At 45.3% G+C, this 24,574-nt stretch overlaps 1 protein-coding gene across 4 annotated transcripts; it reads left to right on the top strand.

Moving 5' to 3' along the window:
• The first annotated feature begins 1,929 nt into the window (after positions 1 to 1,929).
• Positions 1,930 to 17,991, top strand: LOC113938600 (1,25-dihydroxyvitamin D(3) 24-hydroxylase, mitochondrial). 4 transcript variants are annotated; one of them, XM_027624067.2, is made up of 13 exons: positions 1,932 to 2,150; positions 2,367 to 2,576; positions 2,778 to 2,989; positions 4,182 to 4,275; positions 6,115 to 6,211; positions 8,415 to 8,506; positions 9,169 to 9,280; positions 10,712 to 10,857; positions 13,908 to 14,074; positions 15,071 to 15,149; positions 15,641 to 15,838; positions 15,936 to 16,055; positions 16,658 to 17,991. In XM_027624067.2, exons 2-12 carry the CDS (start codon positions 2,457 to 2,459, stop codon positions 16,044 to 16,046), a joined length of 1,428 nt encoding a protein of 475 aa, XP_027479868.1. In that variant the 5' UTR covers positions 1,932 to 2,150; positions 2,367 to 2,456; the 3' UTR covers positions 16,047 to 16,055; positions 16,658 to 17,991. The 4 variants fall into 4 exon arrangements, with proteins under 4 accessions (XP_027479866.1, XP_027479868.1, XP_027479867.1 ...); XM_027624068.2 differs by having other exon boundaries at positions 1,935 to 1,988; XM_027624065.2 differs by having other exon boundaries at positions 1,930 to 2,576.
• The last annotated feature ends 6,583 nt before the right edge of the window (positions 17,992 to 24,574 follow it).

Genomic DNA, 24,574 nt, shown 5'->3' with positions numbered 1-24,574 from the left:
TTCAATATCTGACTTCACAGAAGAGTTACTTATTGACCATTCACTATGTGCCAAACACCTGCCAGAAGCAAGGTACACAATGGTGGACTAAATGCATCTTGTATTTGGGGCTATTCTTTTTTTAACCACCATTAGCACATAAAGCAACGTTCTTTCACACAGCCCCACACAAACTGATCCCATATCCGCCCCTCTTTGTGATATTTCCACTTAAGGAACATTCCCAATATTCTGAGATGGGCTTGGTTTAACAAAAGGCGATGTAAAATGCATGATGTAGATGGATGTATATAATAACGGCTAGAATCAGAAAAATCTGGGGTTGAATCCCACATGAGCCACATGTGACATTGGGCTTAACACTCTAAGCTTCCATCTTATTGATTCATTTATTTTTGTCATTGGGCTGAACTCAATGGGAAAACTTTTGTGCAATGTCTAGCTTAAGTGCCCTCTCATAAGCTCTAGAAAGCTCTCATTTGTACATTACATAAGATGTATATATTACATATAGTATTTAATCTATAGTATGTGATATATAATATGTACTATATAATGTGTATATATAGAGATATCTATATAAGTAAATATATTGTATTATACCAATTACATTGTAAAAGTAGATATAATAATATAATACATTATATTAATATAGTTATTTTTATTAACATTAGCAATCATTAACATCTCAGGACAAATCTGAAATGACAGAGTTCAAGCTCAAGGTGGACTGCTAAAGGTTCTCAAGAAACAAGCTAGAGGTTTAGAATAAACTCACCAGGGAAGAGTTGCCAAAACTAGGGTCAAAAAAGGCCCGGTCACGTGACTGGGGAGCCGGGAGAGAAAACAACCTGGCTGGTCTTAGGTCCTGTGCCGGGTCAGAATGACAGACCACGAATTACTTTAACACAATCAACAAAAACTTCCAACTTCTCTTCCTGAATTAGTAGAACAAGCTCTACTCTGGCCAGCCCCGATGACTCTAGAAATTGTGTGCGTGCGTGTGTGTGGCCCCGCGCTTGCCTAGGATGGACTTTGAGGGGTGGGTGGGGCTGGTGGGGCCCGGCGGCTGGAAGCTGCATGTGCGCATCTTTGCATAAGGTAGTCGTGCCCAAAAAGAGAGGGGGCCGGTGGGCGTGGGAGAGGTAGCCCAGCCTCCGCCGCAAGCCTCGCTTTCACCGCGTTTCCTAACTACCCAAAGGGATAACAACAACTATATCGAGTGCTGATTACCGACCAGGCTCTGCTGTTGGCGCTTTACCTACTGTAATCCATTAAATCTTCCTAACAACCAAAAAATGGAGCAGCCAGGGAGGAAGCTACAAACCCAACTGGCTCGCCTTGCCCAAGTGAAGACCCGAAGGTGAAATGCCCTCTTTGGAGGCATTTCACTTGTCTCCAACACCCCACCTTGGGAGGCGCAGAAAGCCAACCTTCCTCCAAAAAGATTTCGGTCCAGGCTGGCGAGCACTGGCTCCCGGGAGGCGCGCGGACTCCGGGGCCCCCGGCAGGCGCCGGCAGCCTTCCCAGGGCCGCACTCGGAGACCTCGCCCGCCCGGCTGCGCGATTGTGCAAGCGCGAGGCTGCAGCCGCTGCCGCCACTGCCGGCTCCTGCCCGCCCGGGCAGGGCGGGGAGGCGAGCTGAGCGCACACCCGGTGAACTCCGGGTGGAGTCCGCTGCGCTCCCGCCCGGGGAGCAGCGCACCCGCCACGCGAAGCCCGGGCGCCCTCGCTCACCTCGCTGACTCCAACCTATTTCCACCCCTAGCCCTGCCCCCAACCCCCGCCCCGGGTCCCGCGTCCCTCCGGGCCAGGCCAGCCAAGGCCCACTCCGCCCTACTCAGTATGCTCATTGGCCACCCAGGGTCTGCCCTGTCTCCATAAATACATGGTCCCTGGGCATGGAGAGGGATAGGACGAAACCGCAGCGCCTAGCAGCATCTCTCTACCCTCCTTGACACCTCCACTTCGCGGCTCCAGACCAGAAAGTCAGCCTCGCAGACCCACGGGCGGACCCATATCCCTTCCCTTTCTCTTCCAAGAGACACCCAACCCTCAGAGGCACCCCTCCAGCTCTTGGGGCCAGCGCTTGGCCGGCACCCGCTCCCTGAGGCTGCCGCACGCGGCAGCGCCGAGCATCCTTGCTCCAGGTCTTTTCTTCTCTCTACTCCTCTGCCGCCCCCTCCATCGCACCTGCTGGACCTCTTTGCCCCTCTCTCCCAGAATCGTCAAACCCCCAGATCCCGCCGGCTCCTCTCTAGCAAAGTCGCGTTTCCCGGTCCCCGCGCACTCCCACGAGCCCGGTGTCCCCCGCTGCCATGAGCTCCCCCATCAGCAAGAGCCGCTCCCTTGTCGCCTTCCTCCAGCAGCTGCGCCACCTGGGGCAGCCACCCAGACCGGTGACGTCTGCGGCGTGCGCACCCCCTCGGCCGCGGGATGTGCCCCTCTGCCCGCTGATGGAACCGCGCGAGGCGCAGAACGCGGCCGCCCTGCCGGGCCCCACCAACTGGCCGCTGCTGGGCAGCCTGCTGGAGATTCTCTGGAAAGGGGGCCTCAAGAAACAGCACGACACGCTGGTAAATGCCTCGTCGCGCCCCAATTCCCTTTCCCCTCCCTGCCCTGCGTGCGTTCCAAACCCTGGGCGAGGCGCGCGGCCGGGGTGCACAGGACGCTGGAGTGTGGCGGCAGCTCAGGCCCCGGAGCCGGGAGGCGGGAGGCGGGAGGCGGGAGGCGGGAGGCGGGAGGAGCGCTCCCGGGACTGCGAGGGATGAGCGCAGACTTGGTCCGGCCCGCTGCAGGCGGAGTACCACAGGAAGTATGGCAAGATTTTCCGCATGAAGTTGGGTTCCTTCGACTCGGTGCACCTGGGCTCGCCGTGCCTGCTGGAAGCGCTGTACCGTACGGAGAGCGCGTACCCCCAGCGGCTGGAGATCAAGCCCTGGAAGGCCTATCGCGACTACCGCAAGGAGGGCTACGGGCTGCTGCTCCTGTGAGTCCAGGAGGCAGGATGGGGGCCGGTGTCTGGGATCGATGCGCTTGGAAATTGGGAGAGGGTTTTCAGCGGTGGTACCCTCCCTATGCTGGGGGAACACGAAAGGCTCTACCTGGCGTAGTAGTCTCCATCTCTTGCCTGGATCAGAGTGGGCTGAGAAGAGGTGTGCACCCAACACCTGCCTTCTCTCCGGCAACTGGGCAGGGCGGTGCCTTTTCAAAGAAAGGCCCAAAGCGTTATCCAAATTGTGGTGTTCAGACTCTTGGGTGGGTCGAGGTTCGGAAGTCAGCGTGCCAGGCCAACCTATTATATACAAAATTATCCCTTACGATTGTCTGTAATCCCCTCTTGTGAGCTCAAACGCCAGAAATTAACTTCTTTTGCTTTTGACAGCTACCTTCCTATCTGGAGGGGACCCATTCCCCTCCAGAAAGATCCAAGTCTAGTCGGAAAGGTGGGATGAGGAGGGACATCAAGGTCTCATTCTTTTAGACAGATAAATGCCATTATGTGATGAGATTCCTCTGCTTTTTCATTGTTAGCATTTAACAAGTTAGCACTTTTTTTTACTTCCAAATTGTAACGCCTAATAGTTGCATTTTTCAGGATATAATCCCTGGAATTAAAAGCCATAGTAATGTGTGGTGCATCACAGGCTGTGTGGTGTACTGTGGGGTGAGGGAAGAAGGTGGATGATTAGAACAGGCTTTTACAGCTCCAGTGAACCTCTGTGTATTATTTGGAGGCAATGATAGAATTCTAGGGTTGCGGGGTTTTGTGAATGTGACTTTCAGCCCAAGTCAATGGATTAAGGAGAAGAGAAAATTTTTCTCAAACAGATCTGGGTTGCTGATGAAGGGGATGTTTGGGTGCCCACTCTTACTGCTAAGAATTGAGGCATCTGGCCTCCCAGGTCAGCCCCAGCAAGGGCACCTCAAAAGCCCTGAACCCCAATTACCTGGACTTCACCTTTCTGGCATCATCTCTGGCTGGAAGGAAAGGTGGTTTCATTCTGTTGTCAAACCAGCCCCCAATATTCCAATGCTGACATTCTCTGGGAGGTCGGTGGCATGCTTTTCAGTGTTCATTGGATTCTATAGTTCACACAGTGGCGGAGCCGGGGGGCATCTTTGCTTCTCCCTCCTTTCCCTTTCAGTTTGCTCTAAATACAATTCTGCTTCCCTCCCAGGGAAGGAGAAGACTGGCAGAGGGTCCGGAGTGCTTTTCAGAAAAAACTAATGAAACCAGTAGAAATTATGAAGCTGGACAACAAAATCAACGAGGTTGGCAGGCTGGGAGCCTGGGGAGGGAGAGATGTCTATGGAACTTCAAGTCATAGCTACAAAGTGCAGGCAGTTTGATGGCTCGGGGGTCTTCCTTTTCTCCCCACTCCTCCTCCCCCAAACCCTTACTCCTCCTTCCTTCACTCTCCTGTAAAGTAACATCTCAATAAGGGAGTGATTACAAGCAGAGACTCGGGGATTCCACAGCCTTGGCTTTGAACCTCAGTCCCCCACCCCCAACGTCTGTAACCTGACTCTTCCCTTAACTTCCCTAAGCTTCACTTTCCCAACATATACGCTGGGAAATACATGACAGTTCCCACCCCACAAATTTGCTGGGAGGATTAAATGAGATAATGCTTGTAAAAGTCCTCGGTCATGCCATTTGAGTTGGGTTTTGCCAGATGAATAGGAGTCTTCAAGCCAGAGAAGGTGGAGAAGGACATTCAGGAAGAGGGAACAGCTTGCTGAAAATAGGGAGGCAGGAGATAGCACAGAGCATTCAGAGAATAGTACATTCAGAGCAGCTGAGGCAAGGCTCTCTCTGAAACGATGCTGGACAGAGGGCAGCGCTTAATGTTTTTGGACTATGATAAGGCATTTAGACATTATCCTTTAGTCAACAGAGGGCCAAAGAGGGAGGGATTTAAGCACACCGTGTTCTCTTTACTCCTGATCACTTTGGGTGTTTGTTTTGAACTGAACTTGACCCAGATAGGATCATATAGGTGCAAGATTGCAAACCCAGAAGGTTTCAGGGGCCACGTAATTCATATAAATGTGTAAGGAAGGCCCAGCAGGGATTTTAGCAAACAGAACAGTGCATGCCCTTTCTAGAAGGGACAGCTGCCCTAGCTCCAGCAAACGACTGCCACGTGGGAATGCAGACCCAGTGTCTCCAGATTTTGTCATTATTATTATTATTACTATTACTATTATTATTTGATAGGGAAAATTCCATATGTTTATGTGAAGTTTCTGGAGTTTTTTGATGGTAACAATTTCAAAGTCCTTTTTAATGCACTATGTGGACAAACTCAAAATGCCCATTGGTTACACGGATGGGCTTTGTAGTCATACCTACCTTGTTCCAGGCCCCAGCATGGCCACTTTCCAGCTACGTGTCCAAGGGAGAGCACCCGAGCCTCGCTGGAAGCCCGTCCTCTCCTCTGTTAGGCAGGAAATGGGAATAATGATAGTACTTTCTACCTCACTGCATTGTTGTGAGGATCAGCTAAGAAAACACACTCCATAGTGCTTGATACGACACAAGCCTTGTTAAATGTGAGGCGTTAGTCATCTAAAACCCTGATTTTGGCACTTGGCATCTAGAGACCTTATGTAACTTGTCCCACGTCACAGAGCTATTTAGTGAACGAGCTGTGTCCCAAATTTGCAGGTTTTTCGGCTTCCAAGTTCAACACGCCTAACACAATACCAGCCACTAAGGAGATGTTTGCTGGCCCAGATATGGAAGCGGCAGACCTCATGGTGTTTGACAGGTTGTGCCAACAGACACTGGGCTGATTGTTCCTTCATGGTTTAGTCCGCATTCTGATTAGAAGAAATGTTTTCCTTTTCTTAAATTTAGATCAAAAGCTGAAACCTAAGCTTTAGGGTGGTTTCGGGAAAAGCTGAGAAAATAACCCCTGGACTAAGTTGTTAGGGCAGAAGGTGAGCCCCCAGGGAGAATATATAATTAGTGTTGCTTCAGAATGAATAACATCATGGGCAGTGAATATACAAGGTAGCAAAACCTGAAGTTAGCTTACGGAGCCTTTAAACTTTTGTTTTCCTTCAATGACTGAAATATATCTTCTGTGGTTTCTTTCTTCTAAGGTCTTGGCTGATTTTATGGGTAGAATAGATGAGCTCTGTGACGAGAGGGGCCATATTGAAGACTTATACAGTGAACTGAACAAATGGTCATTTGAAAGTAAGTTGTCTTCACGGTCTTGTTCATTTGATTTCCTAGTGGCTCTGTTAATAACTCTTCTATAATCATATACTGTTGGTGACAACAAAGAGCCATTCGTGCAGTCTTTTCATGCTTTCGGGCACTCAGGATATGCTTTGCACTAGGGGTTGTTTATGTAGTCATTCAACAAACGTTTATTGAACACCTGCTATGTGCCCAGGAGCATGCTTGGTACTAGGGACACAGCAGGGAACAAAACAAGCAATGTCTGCATTCCCATGGAGCTTAGAGTCTAGTAGGGTTGACGATCAACAAGTAAACACACTTTAAAATATATATTTTGACAAGGGGTAAGGGATTCAAGAAAGAACCTAAGCTCCTAGATGAGGCAAGTCTGTTTTGGGAAGGAGACAGTTGAGGTGAGACCTAAAGGAATAAGCCACAGGGCATCTGTGGGGAAGATCGTTCCAGAATGTGGAGACAGGGAAGGCAAATACGCCAAGGTGGAAGTATGAGTGATGTCTCGGATGACAGGGATGGATGATAGGGGAAGGGAAAGAGGGGCTGAGGAAGACCAAGGCAGGGGCTGTAGGTTCTGGCCAGAACTTGAGCTTTTAGTTTGAGTCCGGTGGGGAACCATGGAGGGTTCCAGACAGAAGAGGGAATGATCCCTTTCTTTGAGGAACACTCTAGGAACAAAAAGCAGAGCTCCGCCTGGACCGGAACGCTGCCCAAGTGGGGATGCAGGCAAGGAAGCTGTTTCCATAGAAAGGGTAGGCACCTGACTGAGGAAGTTCCAGGCTGTGGGAGAATTCGAGAGAGCTGCCTCAGCTGAGCTTGGTCAGGGGGTGCTTCACGGTGGTGGGACCATATCAGCTGAGGCCTGTTAGATGAGTAGGAGTTCGCCAGGTGAAGGCCAATGAAGGAGCGGAGAAGATTCTGTTGAAGGAACAGGAAGATGTTCAGAATGACCAGAGCATGGCCAACAGGATGAGGGCAGAGGATGGGAGGAAGGCAGTGGCCAACCCATTTAAACTAGGGATAGGAATTTGGTTTTGAGCTTGGGAGTACCTGGGAGTGACACAGAGTGCTTTTAACTGGAAGGAGGCTTGGACCGATTTGCTGGAAGGACCACTCTGGCTGCTCATGCGAGGGATTGGAGAGGGCACTCCAGGATGGGGGCTTTTGTAGTGACCTCTCTCCCCCAACTGCCGAGCCTCACTTTAAAGATAGAGACCACTTGACGATCTTAGCACATTAGAAAGCTCCATGCAAAGAAGAAACCCACAGAAGGTGTTAAGGGAAAGGGGAGTAGAATAAAGTGAGGGAATGATTACAGAGGAGAAACAAGTGTATGTTTTGGAAACGGTCCACTGGAAATACCCAAATGAAGGAGTACTGAATGCATGTCTTTGCAAGTCAAAGAAGATTGGACTGTGGTGGCTTAAAAATTATTGTCCCAGTGTTATGAGGAGTCTCGAGGAGAGCAGCCGCAGCGAGCACTCAGCGATGTCACTGGGGGCTCTCCATCTTTTTGCTCATCCATCCTGAGCTGGTTGGCTTGTTGCAAAATGGCCGCCGCCCCTGCTGGTCTCACCTCTGCACTCTAGGCAAAAACAAGAAGGAAAGAGGGAGGAGCTAAGGCAACTGTACTTGCCCCTTTTATTAAGAAAGCAAAGGAGTATTTTCCTTAAGCCTCACTGGCCAGACCTGGGCCGTGTGGCTTCTCGGGCTGCTGCAGGAAGCCTGGTGAATCAGGGAACAGGATTGTCACCAGAGTCTTAGATCAATCCAGATTCATTGCCCGAGGACTGATACATTGACACTCTAAATAAAATTGGGGATCTCTTAGGGAAGAAATGGGAGAGAATGAGTATCGGGGTAGGCCATTTACAGTGTCTGTTACACATGGTGTCAATGATAAACTCTGACAAAAGCAAGGCATTGCAGGAGACATTCAATCCTGTATAAAAATGGCTGTATTTTCACCGTGGCATTTCTGACCCGGAGGTTCTGCAGCGGATGGGTCAGTGGATGTGGAGACAATTTCTAGAAAGTGAGAAGAGTGTCATGCCCCTTTCTCTTCAGATTTTTTGCCTTTCCTCTGTTCTTGGAAAAGACCTTGCTCTTACAAAAGATAGAATGAAGCCTTTAATAGCCCGCTACTCCCAGACTACGGTGCCGCCGTGATTGTGTAACTCTTGATTATTTTAAATGACAGGCATCTGCCTTGTGCTCTATGAGAAGAGATTTGGACTCCTTCAGAAGAATGCAGGGGATGAAGCTTTGAATTTCATCATGGCCATCAAAACAGTAAGCATCCCCTTGAAGATAGCAATTTTCCCAATTTACAGAACTTAACAAAGGTACATCCCATTTCCCCAGGAGGGGCACACACACCTATTTTATTACACTAGTTAAGTGTTCATTTCAATGTGTCATGTGTTTTCATGTACGTATGTGCATGTTTGCTCATAAACCAGGAATCACACTACATCATCGTTTAGGCAAGTTTAAATAGGTGTTTCAATTAAAGGTCAGTCGATTAAAATACTATTTGAAAAAGAGTCTGAAAATTTTCCAGTGTAATATTTTTGAATCGTTTCGATCACACATGGATGTGATAGATGCCATGAAACTGGTGTAGAGAATGGCGAACGTTGGGAAATTAATGGAAATGGAAGTCTCTATGAAAGTGATGGTTTTCCTTCTTTCTTCTTCTTTTTAAATATGGAGGTCCTAAGATCACATATTTTATTAAACACATCCGGTGGGAAATCATCCCAAAGATCATTTTCATTGTGCCACCGGGGTGGGGGAGGGCTCTGCGTCCAGCACTGGGGGGAGAGCTCCTGCCTTTGTGGAAGCAGAGGGTGCGGGTCGTGTAGAATGCTCCTCTCCCATGTGAAGGCTCCTCTCCAGTTGTCTTTGAGAGAGGTAGAAACCAGGATGAAAAGGCGTTGTGTTCCTCACAGATGATGAGCACGTTTGGGAGGATGATGGTAACCCCGGTTGAGCTGCACAAGAGCCTCAATACCAAGGTGTGGCAGGCTCACACGTTGGCCTGGGACACCATTTTCAAATCAGGTAATGCAGCCACACACCCCCCCGTAGCCCTTTCTCTGGCGTTGCTCCCAGAAGTCAGGAATGATCTTCTTGACCTGATGACCTTGATCCTTTGATGGAGTTGTGCCTCCTGATTGTTTTGGCTTTGTAAACACGAGTTTAGAATCACCCTGGCATAGGCAAATTCTAAGGAAAAAACAGCTTTGCATAGTCTTTGGGAGCTGGGAGAGGTTAAAAGCAAGAGCTTTGGAGTCAGAGATACCTGGGTTCAAATCCCAGCTCTGTCACTGGTGTAACACGTTGACCAAATGTGCTATAACTCTTTCGTCCTCAGTAGTCTTGTGTCTACAATGGGCTAATAACAATAATAATACTTACCTCGATGCAGCTATTTCTAGGTCTAATATAGATAATGTAAAAACCTGGCTTATCTCAATACCCAGTGGATCAGAGCTATTTCTGCTACATTATCAGGGGAACATTGGTGCTGTGAGTATTGTTCTGTGAGTTACCAGCAGGAACTAGTAGGAGGATCTGTATCATATCATACCATGTCATATCTTTTATACACACACATGAACATGTACTCAGTTAATTCTCACCAAAAACCCTATAAAGTAGGTCCTTCTGTTGGCCCTGAGTGACAGAACTGAGGCACAAAAAAGTAACATTGTCAGGATTACATGCTAGATGACGGCAAAAGCCAGGGTTTGAAGCCAGACAGAAGGACTCCCAGAGCTCTAGCTCTAACTGCTGTACCACTTATGGTCATCATTATTACTGTCAACCTCACTGTTGTTATTATTCTGGTCGTGGCTTGCCCTAGTGCATTGAAATAAGGGGACACATGTCTAGAATGTTCTTTACAAACACCAGAAATTTCTGCTACCTTTGCCAGCATGCACGAAGCACTGCACTTGGGTGTGTGTGTGTGCACGTGTGTTTATGTTTGATAACGTTGGGGGAGGTTCTCTCCTCCCCTACTGCCCAGATCTGGGAGCCAAGTCCCACCCTGCCTGGATTCGTGACCAAACCAGCCAGACACCTGGCTCTGGGTGTGAGTTCTGATTCTGAGAGTGGACCAAAATCCCATCTCTGTCCCGTGATGATCTCTTCCAAACTCTGAGCTCTTACTACTCGAAATGTGACCTGCAGAGCAGAAACAGCGCCTGGGAGCCTGTAAGAAATGCAGATTTCCAGGCCTGCCCCCAGACCCCTGATTCAGAATCCACATTTTAGCAAGATGCCCCGGGGGATTCTTTGGCAAGTTAAAATTTGAGGAGCCCTGCTCCTGTGGGCACCGATCAATCCTTGGTGACTTAACACCAAGGCAACGTTAACTCGAAGAAATGGTCAGTGTCCCCCCAAAAAGGCCCTGAAGATGTCACGGGGAGGATTTTACCTGGGGGTCTCTTGCGTCCTAATTTTCCCCTGACTTCCTTTCTCCAATAGTCAAGTCTTGTATCGACAACCGCTTAGAGAAACATTCTGAGCAGCCCAGCACGGATTTCCTCTGTGATATTTATCACCACCATCAGCTTTCCAAGAAAGAATTGTATGCGGCTGTCACAGAGCTCCAGCTGGCTGCCGTAGAAACGGTAAGGGGCTGGAAAATCTTTTCCATGATGAATTTTAAGTACTCATTCAGCTCACTCATTCCACAAGGATTAACTGAGCACTGGCTTAGCAAAAATGGTAAGTCTCCTACGAGACGCTGCAGGAGACCCGGGACACAGTCTCGGTCTTTAAACAGGTGATAGGAGGTGAATTCATGCGCTCTAGCGGGGGGACAATCAAGTGCCATATTAAAGACACAAGCTGCTATGGGAATTCAGAGGCAGTAAAATGCCACACCGTAGCAAGATTTTTAAAAATTGAATATGTTCTAAAAGGTTGTGCATGTTAACCCCGAAGTGCCTGACTATGGTTGTTACTCTAAAAATATTGGCATGCTCTCTGCCAGTCCAATTATTTTTTTGAGATTAAAAGCATAAACATAATGAGTCCGGAGCAAACTTGATTTCGACTTACATGAAACAACCAATCTGAAATACCAAAATTCTGTCCCCAGTGTGCCTGATACTCCTGGTAGGTACACAATCCAGCCAGACTCCAAACACAAATTCTGACAGGTGTTCAGGTGGGTTTGATCGCCTTCGATCCATTCTTTGCACCATCCCTGGAGGGACGTGTACTAATATTCCTCATGGCCCAAAGGTTCATACACCTGTAATCTCTTAGAAGAATGTGTCCCGGTTCGTTTCTTTCCCATGTTTCCCCTTTCTTTCGTGTTTCTCGTCCAAAGAAAAAGTAGGGTTTTCTACATCAGGGGGAACAGCAAAGTTATCACTTCTCCTCACGCTCCAGAAGGGTGTTAAAAGGAAGAATTCATTTCGCTCACTGTCATACCGAGTCACTTAGCCTAAGAGGCTCCCTAGAGTGATAAAAGTAAAGCTTCACCCATTATCTTTTTTTTTCAGCTGGAATGTGAGTTCGATGAGGGAGATGACTTGGTTTTGTCCGCTGCTGTATTCCTAGGATGTAGAATAGTACTTAGCATAAAGCAGGTGCTCAACGAATACTTGATGAATAAATGAAAGGATTCAGAAACTACTGAGTGCCTACTATGTGCTTGGCACTGTTCTAGGTGCTTGAGCGACCACCATGAACCAGAGACCAAGGTTTTGGCCTTCATGGAACTTAACTGCGGGGAGGGAAGACCAACCAGAAACATGTAGACACACCAACAAATGGGATCTTTGCAATTAGTGGTAGGAGACATGGAGGAAACCATCTGAGTGATGGGTTAGAAGGAGAATGGAGAGGGGGCAGGGTTCCCTCTCTTCCTGGGACTGAAATGATGAGAGAGAGCCAGCCAGGGGAAAGATGTGGTGGAAGAGCTCTCCAGGTGGAGGGAACAGCATGGGCAAGGGCCCTGGAGCAGAAAGAGGGTGGGAGCTGGAGACCTAGCCAATGTGGTCAGGTTGACGTTGGAGAAGTCAAGGGGCCATATTGACCAGAAGCCTTAGTAAGCCATTTGGATTTTATTACATCTGTGATGGAAAGCCCTCGGGGTATTATAAGCAAGGAAGTAGCCTGATCACATTTATGTTTTGAAGGGAGGGCTCTGGCTGGTGGAGTGAAAGAAGGCTCTAGAAGAGGGAAGAGCAGAAGCCGGGAGGCCAGCTGCGAGATGAATCTCCTCCACGGAGGTCAAGCCGGGATAGTTAGTGCCTGTGAGGTTTCCCAGGCCATTTTCAGCCCCTGCAGTTACCCTAAAAGGCCCAGGCTGTCTTACAAGTCCCCGGCGAAAGCTACAGTTATCTGCCTTTTGGAAACTCAATTTGGTACTTGCGGTAAGGGACCCGCTGATATGGTTAAATGTTTCTTTTTTAGTCCTGGCAATTCTGGAAGTCACTTTTGGAAAATCAGAGAAATTTGAAAGTGTATCTAATTTGGTGGCTACACCCTCTTCCTGTTTTGTAAATTGGAATCTTGTAATAATGCCGTCCACAGTTTATTTGCAGCTGAGGCTGCCAGTCCTCTGACATGAAGAAGCCTGCCTTGGAGGCATCTTCTTCCCAAAATAGTAAATAACATGGGCTCCGAATCATCTCGCACTTTGCTCATCTATGTCAGTGGCACGTGACACTTAGCAAAAGCGTCTTCATGTCTGCAATGACCATTTTTACAGGAATATTTGGCTTACATTAACTTAAAAAAAAAAAGCCCTAAAAACTAATACCTATGACTACTAGTGGTGAAAGCTACGCCGCCTGTTCCAGCCAGTTTTTTTCTCTTCTTGCTGCCTTTGGAAAGGAAGTAAAGCATGCCACTAAAAAGACCATGAGCCTTCGTCAGAAACTGTGGCTGGTTCCTTGAAATACTCAACACAATGCTAGAATTTCTTATTTTGGTGTTGGCACCCTCCTGCAAGGGCTCTTTGCATGTGGCTGGAACCCAGGGTTCATAGGTAACTTTTTAGGATGTAGCAAAACAAACAAACAACCCTCTCTTTTAAATTCCAGAAATACAGTTTCTTGTGCATTTGTACTATAAAATTAAAAAGAGAAAACTTATTAGCAGCACTGCCAGGATCTCAATCCCTCTCTCCCCACCCAAGTATTCTATCCATTTCCTATATTAAACAATTTTTGATCAAATGCTTTTTTATTTTGAGATAATTATAGATTCACAGGCAGTTCTAAGGAAAAGTAGAGAGGAGTCGCTTGGATCCTTCCCGCAGCTTCCCCCAATGGGGTAACAACTTGCAACAATAAAACCTTATCATAACCTGGAAATTGACACAGATACAATCCTAACCAGCTTGCTTTCCTTTCATCAGCTCTACATGGTTCCTTTGTGTTCAAACAATTTTTTTATCAAACTGAATTTTAAGTGTCCTAATGCAGCTGATTATTTCAGAGTCTACGTTGATTAAGCTATCTTTAACTGGCATTATTTTCTAAAATAAATCTGACTTTTCATATGCTGTATTTGTGTAACGCACAGCAAATAAGGACACGTGAAAAAGTCTCACTAATACATTTGCAGAGCAAGGTGGTAGGCATCAGTTTTTGTTCAGCTCATGATGGTTTTAAGGCAGTTTATTTGTAGAAACTCAGGTTTATATCCATTTGCCTTTCAGACAGCGAACAGCTTAATGTGGGTTCTCTACAATTTATCCCGTAATCCCCATGTGCAACAAAAGCTTCTTAAGGAAATTCAGAGGGTATTGCCTGAGAATCGGATGCCACGGGCAGAGGATCTGAGGAATATGCCATATTTAAAAGCCTGTCTGAAAGAATCTATGAGGTGAGAACACGTGCCTAAGCCAACATGAATATGCTGGGAAGCCATTCTCTTAAAGACACAATGAGGGGTCTCCACGCCCACAGACAGCACCCACAGTTGACTCAGAAACATTTATCAAACTGCAAAAAAAAAGAGCCTTAGGACCATATTCTTTTATTCATTTCCTAAATCATTTGGGCAAATTCTATTAAATCTCTGGAAAGTCCGTGTCCTCCCTTTCAATCTGTAATAATAACAGTCTAATGAATGCTGGGTAAGCACTAATTAAGATTAGGGGCATAATTGAAGGATATGAGAAGAAGTTCAGCAAGAAAACTATATTATTATTTGATAAGACAAAGAGACATCTTTGTTTTTGAGCCTCTGGTATAAAATGTTCTCTGAAAATTCTTTTTATACACTTTCTGGAAAACAAAACACAACATTCCAGCATTAGGAAAGAAATAGCTTTCACTTCAGGAAGGGCAGATAGGAGAAACCTAGAACAAAAGTCAAACTTAAGCGTGACACAGGAAACATACACATTTGAAGTCCAGAAAGAAACAGGAGAAAACCACTATTAACAGCTACTAAGCAGTTACTGGGAAGTTAACCAACACAATAAGGAAGAAAAACAGGAGATATGAATTTCAGGAAGAGAGAGACAGAACTTGGGACGCCTGGGGAGCTCAGTCGGTTAGGTGTCCTACCCTTGATTTCAGCTCAGGTCATGATCTCCGGGTTGTGAGATCAAGCCCATATCGGGCTCAGCACTGGTTGTGGAGCCTGCTTAAGATTCTTTCTCTGCCCCTTCCCCAATAAATAAATAAATTAAATGAAATTAAACTTTCTTTCAAAAAAAAAGACAACTTCCTTATGAGAGTTGTGATCATGTTCCTTTTTTGAGTATGAACATACGCAGGAATTATTTATTTAACCAGTATCTGTATTCCCATTGATATTTGATCTAGATACTGGTCTGTCCTCACCTTTACATCTTTAATTTTGTTTTTTCAGGCTTACCCCAAGTGTGCCATTTACAACTAGGACTCTTGACAAAGCAACGGTTCTGGGTGAATATGCTTTACCCAAAGGAGTAAGTAGGATTCGTGCAATCTGTACCTTATAGAGCTTTGAAAGATACGCTTTCCAAGTATTCATCAGATCTCCATAAACACTTTCCCTGGGAGAGCATTCATTTTGGAAATATGTATATTTTAGTGTATAGCTAACATGTTGCATCATATGGTGTTAGGATTAATGGTTTGGGGGAAAAGAGACCTAGATTCAAGCATAGCCTTGAGTGAGTTACATAACCTTTGTGAGCCTCAGATTTCTCATCTGCAAAATAGGGATAATAATGGAACCCACCACATAGGGTTGCGTGAGAATGTGATGCTAAATTTTAAACTTCTTTACCTATTTATTACCTGGTATATTTCTAGTACTAAATACATGTTGGCAATCACCATATTATAAACTTGTGGGTTGTTTTTACATTTGTAAGGGGATCCCTTTTGTAAATTTTGCTGTTTAAATGTTTTCTTCTAGTTATTTTACACGTTTTGTGTTTTGGTATGTTTTTAGACAGTGTTGATGTTAAATACCCAGGTGTTGGGATCCAGTGAAGAAAATTTTAAAGATTCAAGCCAGTTTAGGCCCGAACGATGGCTTCAGGAGAAGACAAAGATTAATCCTTTTGCGCATCTTCCATTTGGCATTGGGAAAAGAATGTGCATCGGTCGCCGACTAGCCGAGCTCCAGCTCCATTTGGCTCTTTGCTGGGTAAAACTCTGATTTTTGCAGTTGTGCTCTGTTGTATTCCACAAGGCAGGAAAAGAGGGGGTAATTCTGCCCTTTTTTTGGTGCATGTGTGTTTCAGATCGTCCACAAATATGACATCGTGGCCACGGACAATGAGCCTGTGGAGATGCTGCACCTGGGCATCCTGGTGCCCAGCCGGGTGCCCCCCATCGCTTTCCGACAGCGGTAAGAGCCTCAGGTGAGCATCTGGCGTGCTGTGAATGACCAAAGTGTGAGCTGAGCCTAGAAGCCAGCCAGACTTGGGTTTGAATCCCTGCTCACCACCGAGTGGCTGGGCGACCTTCAGCAATTTCTTAACCTTTCTGCCTCCATATGTTTTTTTCATTTGTAAAATGGGGACCAAAATTATATCTCTCTAGAAAGTTGATATGATACTAAATACTTAGCCTGGATCCTGGCATCCACTAAGTGCTCTAAAGGCAAGATGCCATTATGGGGCGAGAGTTCCTCTCCCGGCTTTGAATCTCTCCTCCTTCTGATGTTCAGGATAATCTTTCCATCTCAAGGTCCGTAAACTTAATCACATCTGCAGAGTTCCTTTTGCCATGCATTCACAGGCTCTGGAGATTAGGGCATAGACATTTTCTCAGGGCCATCCATTATTCTGCCTACCAAGACTGTTCCAATAAAACTGTATTTATAAATACAGGTGGTCGGCCTTATTTGACCACAGGGCTTTGGCTTACTGGCCCCTGGAATGTAAGTGTATATATTTACTAGCCTGTGTTAAATATCATTTACTTACACTTTCTTAATATCTAATTGGAATTTATCTTCCAGAATTTTTTTGACCACAACCAAGAGCAGCCATGTTTACCCTCCTGCAAGAATGGTGCTTATGGCTTCTTCGTTACTGGAAAGCAAACTTCAAACATCAGAGCGTGAAACGGCACATAAAGAACAGTTGGGCCCAAGTGTTTATACTCTTTCTTTGGTACAATTGTTCTAGAAGCTGCACTGTCTATATAGATGACGGTATTTAATAAAAGATTGTATCTGACTCAGGAAAGCAGATTGTTGGGTTACAAGGTGCTTTGCAAGGTATACTGCAGGTTTACTTGAACCAATGTCAGCACCGTCTTGGCTTACACAAAATTACTCATAATACTGTTTTCTCTTGCATCTTCCATGATGTGCCAGGGAGGCCAGGCACTTGTCAGTTAGTCTGGTAAAGTCACTAAATGTTTCTGTTCCTTCCCTACCAAATTCACTGCTTGGTTCTTTACTTCTCAAAAGTGAGTTTACATTTCACAATGGAAGACCTATGGTACGCTAGCTAAATTGTCTGGGGCTTGGGGTAATATTGACAATCCATTCATTGTAACTCTGTTTAATGTAATACTTGGGGAAATACTTGTTTATGACATAAGCAAAGCTAAATGTTAAAGTTATCAGGTTTCCGTGGAACCGTATTTTCCCTGTTTTGAAATTGCAGCATTATTGGGAAATTAGAGAATAAGTCTATTTTAAGTACTTTGATGAAGTCAGAATCTCTTATCTAAGAATGCCTTAATGATTCACTGTGGCATCATTTTGTCAAAGGATTCTGAAATTCTTTATTTAGCTAATGGATTTCCTATCTGGCATTAAGAAGTAGATCAGCAGCTTTGAAATTGTGTATGTACGTGTGTGTGTGTACTGTAATGACAATTTGCTCAAGTCATTTTCAAAATATATATGGTATTTGATTCAGGATCTATGGTTTAGGACAATGTTCTAAAGTCCAGTTACAGTAAAAATATTCAGTGACTTCCCATGCTTTGCTTTCCCCTCTATATAACAGTAGTAAAGTATGCATGCATTACTTAAAACTGTAAAAAAAATGTGTTTATATAGTTTATTTTTACATATGTTTACTACTATTTTTCCTAAAAACATACTTATATTTCTGTATATTTGATAAAGACTTCCCTTTATAGGTTATACTTTTAGAATATTTCAGGAGTATACATTTATATCATTCTATTTGAATGAATATGTACATATCACTAAAATAGGTGCATGCTCTCTCCCTACTGTGAAATTATTTTTAGAATTATAAATCCACGTGTTGTCAGATCTCATTTGTATATCTTAGAATTCTCTGAAAATAAAAGTTTTGAAATATTCAAAAACTGTTTCCTCTTTGTTGCATTTGTTACATCAAAATTTAAAGTTTTAAACTTCATCTTACTAGAAAATCTTTTCAGGTGGCCATTTTAAAAACCCCATATCATGAAATCTACTCTGACTAAAAGCCAGACTTCCCTAACAGTTTTACAGAAAGATGATCCTTTGAGTGGCAAAATAATTTTCCTTTTTTTTGCCGCTTCAATATTTTTTAAGTCCATTTAGTCCTGAAGCACCACCTCCCTCTAGATGAGCGTAGAAACTTCCAGCTGATGATCTCCATCCAGTCTGTTCTTTGTACACTGGCCATTTTGGCCTTCTCAGAACCCAAACCCGACTGTCTCATCCTTGCTTCTGTGGGGTCAGATTGCTTTTATGTAAAGATCCAATTCCTTAAGCCAGACGTCAGTGTCCTGGACAACATGGCCCCCCCGAATCCCAGGCCCCAGCCCACATCACCCACACCCAGATGCCTTCGGACCCCACCACACTGGCTTCTGCCAGGTTCTTTGATTCCTTCCGCACTCTCGGCCCACGAGGTTTGCACCTGCAGTCCTTCCTCCTACAGTCTTCCCTCCTGGCACATTTTCTTTCTTTTTTTATTTTTTTAATTAATTTTTTTTTTTGATGTAGTGTTCCATGATTCACTGTTTGCATATAACACCCGGTGCTCCATTCAATATGTGCCCTCTTTAATACCCATCACCAGGCTGAGGCACATTCTTTCTTTACCTGCTCTTCTCCTACGCACCAGTCAGAGCCCAGCTCCACCTTCCTGGAGGAAGTCTTCCTTGATGACTGAGATGCCCCAGAGGCTGGTCCTGGCATCAGGATTCATTAAGGAAGTGATTCCAGAGGAGACTCTGAGGGACCGAGGGCATCAGGGTAGGGAGAGGAACCAAAGGAGGTGCAATCTGGGGGGCACTCCAGCCTCAGCCTGATCCCCTGGGGAGCTCTGGGCATGTAGCTTACAGCAGAGTTGGTTTGTTCTCCTTGTGACAACCCTCTTCAGGCTGCCCCTTGAGGATGCACACTCTCCCATGTACCTCTAGCTCTTAGTGAGGTCCACACAGAATGGCTTACAGAAGTCCAGATTCATCCTGTTGATAGGACTCCTGGCAAGTCATAAAACCTCTTCTCTGAGGCCTGGTAGATCGGGTGGAGTATGGTGCTTGTCACAGGGTAAAGGTTACTCAGATCTATTATGCTTGTCACCAGTAACACATGCCATTCAGTGCCTGTGGCCTTTGTCATATGTCTTCTCCAGTCCCTGTTCTGTCTCCCTTGAGGCCAACTCAATTCTTCAACTTGAGCAAAAGTCTAATGGCTATTTATAAGAAACCAGTTCATGATGATACATGCAGAAGGCAGTCCCCTCACTTTGTGGTGTCCAGATAATTTTTTGAGAGTGGGAGGGAAGCAAAGACAGAAGGCAAAGGCAGGGAGGAAAGAAGGAGAGCATCAAAAGATCGAGAGACTGCCTCGCCGTTTGTGGCAAACATTCCACACACTGGCACTGCTCCTCAGAAAAGCAGAAAATTATTAATGGAGTAACCCCTTATACGCAGGTGGAGAAGTGGAAACGTGTTCCGGCACTAGAGGGGAGGCTAGCTGTGTAGGTGGGTAAGAGAGGACGCTTGGTCTCTACGATGCAGCTTGCAGATGATTTCAGGGACGTGAAGATAACTCTAGGCAATTTTTGCATTGCTTGCTTGCTCTGAGAACCTAAATCTCCAATGTGCCTCCCCTCTAATGAAACACCTCTGAGTTCCATGTCCTGTAAACTCCATGTTGGTGTAGTAAGAAAAATATGGACTTAAGGTTATTAACCTCACTTGGGTTTCCACCCTAGAGGAGCCATCTCCAAGCTGCATGACTTGGGTCATTTACTTAACCTCCCTGAGCCTTAGCTATTCAATGGAGGCTAACATACCTCATGCAGAAGTGTTCTTGTAAGGGTGAGAAAATTTGATGTGCGCCTAGCTCAGGGCTCGGCACAGAGCAGGAGCAGTGTCCGAAGTCATATTTCTGGATCAAAGGGGCAAACTTGAAACAGCTTCCCTTATAAGTGTTCTTTATAGAGCATGTCCCGTGAAATGTTCTGGACCCAGTTGCGGAAAAATGGGACACAATAACAACATCTAGAAATTCAATCGGTTTTGCCTCCTCATGGAGCAGAACTTAGGACACCGGGAGTCGAAGGAATTAGTCTATGGTTTTTATTTCTGTTCAGGGTTTTCAGGAGACTGATGAAGAATTACCAGGGAAATAAAAAAATACCATTTATTCCATCAGACCAATAGTCTAACCATGGGAGCTTTTGTGCTAAATACAAGAAACCACAAACCCATAGATTACCTTTGATACATTCCATTTGGTCCACACATGGCTGCCAAGCATTGATTATTCCAATTCCATTGATCTTTCTACTGGTATTAATTGGCATTCTGCCAGGAAGAATTTTTGTTTGTTTGTTTCAAGTTTTTATTAAATTCCAGTTAGAAGCACGAGGGTGGCTCAGTTGGTTAAGCGTCTGCCTTTGGTTCAGGTCATGATCTCAGGGTTCTGGGATCGAGTCCCACATTGGGCTCCAGTCCCACATTGGGCTCCCTACTCAGCAGAGAGCCTATTTCTCCCCCCTCTCTCTCTGCTGCTCCCCCTGCCTGTGCTCCCTCTCTCTCTCTGTCAAGTAAAAAAATAAAATCTTTGAAATAAATAAATTCCAGTTAGTTAACATAAAGAAGAATTTTTCTTTTTGTTTATGTATGTAAGTGTGAGCTTGTGAATTTTTTCAAGAAGTTGTAATTTTTCACTATCATTATTTATTTTGATGTTCAAATTGTCCCAGATCTGGCTGGTGGGAGCCTTTTCTGATAGGTTCCTCTGTGTGTGTGGGAGACAGAGAGAGTGTGTGTGTGTGGAGAGAGAGAGAGAAAAAAACAAAGCAGAAGTAGTGAAACACTAATGCTTGAGGGATCTGGGTGAAAGGTATATGGAAATTCTTTGTACTGCTCTTCTACATTTGATATTCATGTCAAAATACAAAGTTTAGGGGAGCCTGGGTGGCTCAGTGAGTTAAGTATCTGCCTCCAGCTCAGGTCATGATCCCAGGGTCCTGAGACAGAGTCCCGCGTCGGGTTCCCTGCTCAGCACGGAGCCTGCTTCTCCCACTCCCTCCCTGCTCATGCTCTCTCTATCTCACTCTACCTCAAATAATTAAAATATTAAAAAATAAAAATAAATAAGTAAATAAATAAAAAGTTAAAAAAAACCCAAGAAGCAGTTGAGCACATGGTTCAGAACCCAGCACCGGAAGCAAGTTGATTTGGTTCAAATCTGGGCTCCTCCACCTGCCACGTGTGTAATATTTAGGCAAGTTATTTTGACCTCTTTGTGCTTTAATTTCCTCATCTATAAAACAAGGGTAATGATCACAGCGTACCTCGGAGAGCTGCTGAGACAATAAATTGAACCCGCGCATTAAAACTCTTAGAAGATGTCTGGCACCGCCTGAGTCCTCGACAAACAGGAGGTGTTTTAAAATGCACCAACAGGGGCGCCTGGGTGGCTCAGTTGTTAGGCGAGGGACTCTTGATTTCCACTCAGGTTTTGATCTCAGGGTCTGGGATCCAGCCTCACAGCGAGCTCTGTGCTCAGTCCCGAGTCCGCTTGGCATTCTCTCTCCCTCTCCCTCTGCCCCTCCCCCCTCCGCCCCCGCTCATTCTCAAGCTCTCTCTCCCTCGCAAATAAATAAATCTGTTTTAAAAAAAAAATGCACCAACATGGACCGTTGTGAGATTTGACAAAGGATTTCGGATGTCTCGCTTCCATGGACACCCAGGAGGCCTGGTCCGCAGCGCCTACAGTGGCACAAGGCAATCAGCAGAATGGCTCCTCCCCCAGAGGCAGGGCGTGGGTCTCGGGCCCCCCCCCCCCCGCCCCGCTCTCCGCACCCAGCCTGTGCTCACCCCTAGCGCCTGCCACACCTCGCTTCGGAACTCCATTTTGCATGTCCTAGGAATCGCCTACGTTTCCCCCTTGGTCTTTAGGGAAAACCACTGGATTTCACTGAAACCATAAAGCCCAAACTCCTGATGAGAACAACCACATTTACTGAGTGTATCCTTAGGCCCTTTCCTGTACCTTATTCTTCACCGACGCCTTGCCGAGAAGCCGGGAATCTTCCTATTTTTTAAATAGGCTTGCAGAAGTCAAATAGCTAGCTCAGGAAAACACAGTAAGCAGGAAACGGACTTAGACCCTGATCCCTCTGACTCCATGGGCCTTACTCATTCCCCCCATATTTGGTGACACTCAGAGAACCTGTAAATGGGTCAATTAATCAGCACGTATTTAATATAAACCTGTTGAACAACATTAGTTGAGAGTCAAGGCTCCATTTATGGTTCAATCTAATTTGTTGAACTTCCCTTAATCTCCTGGTTTGGACGTTGATCCAAATGACATAACCACTTATCGCCGTCCACGATTGTTCTGTCCTGCAGAATCTCCCTTTATCAGCAACAAAATATTTGTGGAACTCTTAATCATCAGGATGCCTTGCACCTGGGGCCTTCCAAGTAGCATCAACTCCCAAGCACCGGTGCCTTGGAATTCATTTGAAGACTTGCACGGTGGACACTCTTCCTCCAGATTTGTTTTTGCTTTAGCGAAAAGGGGTGTGAAGTACTTTCTGCACATGTTTAGCAGAAAGGTGAGCCAAGGAGTAGAAAAAGTCTGGCAGTCAAAATTTAATAGTGAGCCAAGAGTTGACGGCACCGATTTGAATGATGAATGCCTTGTCATTGTTTTTCATTTCCATTTGCTTTTTTAAAAATAAGGACATTTCCTCCCTCAGTTCATTCTCCTTCAGTTATGTCCTCATTTTGGCAACACATATACAAATTCTCCTTCAGTTATAATTTGCCCAGACCTCTTGACACCAGGGGACATCCACTGGAGGCTGGTAGATGTCCCCCGGGGGGGGGGGGTGCCAACACCAATTCTAAAGTTGAGTCCAGAGACAGCAGGAAGAGAATTGTGATTAGCCCACAGAGATTCACACTCTGTGCTATATATTTATGCATCCCATATATAATATATTCTGGATACCAAGCCTACAGATATGTAGTAAGAATAGCTAACCTTTATTAAGCACTGTCTCTGTGGTTGGCACTATATTAAGTGCATTACATTGACTTTTTCCCCCCAGTGCTTTTATTAAGGGTGCATTTAGGGGCACCTGGGTGGCTCAGTGGGTTGGGCGTTTACCTTTGGCTCAGGTCATGATCTTGAGGTCCTGGGATCAAGCCCCACATCAGGTTCCCTGCTCAGTGGGGAGTCTGCTTCTCCCTCTCCCCCTCCTCCCACTTGTGCTCTCTCTCTCTCTGTCTATCTCAAAGAAATAAATAAAATCTTTAAAAAAAATGCTTATGCCTCACAAAAGAATTAACTTAAAAAAAAAGGTGCATATATACCCCTCACAAGTTATGCAGGATGAATTTTGGAGGTATGCAGACAGATACTTTTCATTACCAATAATGTGTATGTTTATAATTATCTTCTGGTAATACTAGTTCTTTTTAAGTTTCTAGTAGTATTTTAAATTTGCTTTTTAAATGAGTTGATTTAAATTTTAAAGAGGAGATGATAATAGTAAATACTATTTCATGAGGCATATGAGTCAGGCAACAATCACGAAAATGGCATAAGAGTAGCTGGAAATTAGGAGTTGCTGGAAGTTGATAAGCCTGCGATGAAGAAGTGAGTAGACTTTTCATTTTATGGTTGAGGAAGCTGAGGCCTGGGGATTACTGATGCTCAAGGTCCACAGAACTAGTGTGTGATGGGGCCAGGATTTGAACCCAGGAAATCTGACTGTGGAGGTTTAATTCAGGTGGCCGTGGCTTCCCCACCTCCTGGTAATCACATCTTTGTGACATAAGGGCGAGTCCTGTAACCTGCTTCTAACCAGTGGGATATGTCAACAACAAGATGTCACTCCCCTGATTGTGTTACAGAAGACTATAACATAATCTGTCGTCCCAGGAGACTCTCTCTTTCAATGGTTTTGAAGGGTAAGCAGCTATGTTGGAAGGCCCACATGGCCAGGAACTGAAGGCAGCCTCCTATTAAAAAGGAACATCCAAAAAGGAACTTAATAAGTCCTAAATTAATCATCAGAACCGGCATCATGCACTAATTTATCCAACAAATATCTGTTAAATCCTTATCTACTAAATTGCATACTTGTTAAGGATGATGGAATTCTGTTCTCATATTACAGGAGTTGTTCCTTATTCCCACCTTAAAATTCTGTTCTCCACGGTGTAATTCACATAGGGACAAGCTCATCCCACCTTTCAAGCTTGACTTTATTAGTCCTGTTTTAATACGGCATTGCAGGAAATTGTCTGAGATCATTGTTCTCAAATAATTTTCAGGTGGGAAAGCCCCACGTATGAGTTATCTCACTCTTCATTGGAAATAAATTAATTAAAGCAAGGAAGGAAACATGAGAGAGTAAGAAAAGAAGCACTGATGTTTTTGAGACATCCCTGAAATGGGTTCTGGTTTTCATTAAGTAAC

The sequence above is a fragment of the Zalophus californianus genome, chromosome 8 (genome assembly GCF_009762305.2).
Source record: "Zalophus californianus isolate mZalCal1 chromosome 8, mZalCal1.pri.v2, whole genome shotgun sequence".
Lineage (NCBI taxonomy): Eukaryota > Metazoa > Chordata > Mammalia > Carnivora > Otariidae > Zalophus > Zalophus californianus.
This window is presented reverse-complemented; position numbering and strand designations above follow the sequence as displayed.

Coding starts and splice junctions, on each gene's coding strand:
- LOC113938600 (XM_027624065.2), top strand. CDS start 2,319: ATGAGCTCCCCCATCAGCAAGAGCCGCTCCCTTGTCGCCTTCCTCCAG. Junction 10,858..13,907: donor AGCTGGCTGCCGTAGAAACG/GTAAGGGGCTGG, acceptor TTTGCCTTTCAG/ACAGCGAACAGCTTAATGTG. Junction 15,150..15,640: donor AATATGCTTTACCCAAAGGA/GTAAGTAGGATT, acceptor GTATGTTTTTAG/ACAGTGTTGATGTTAAATAC.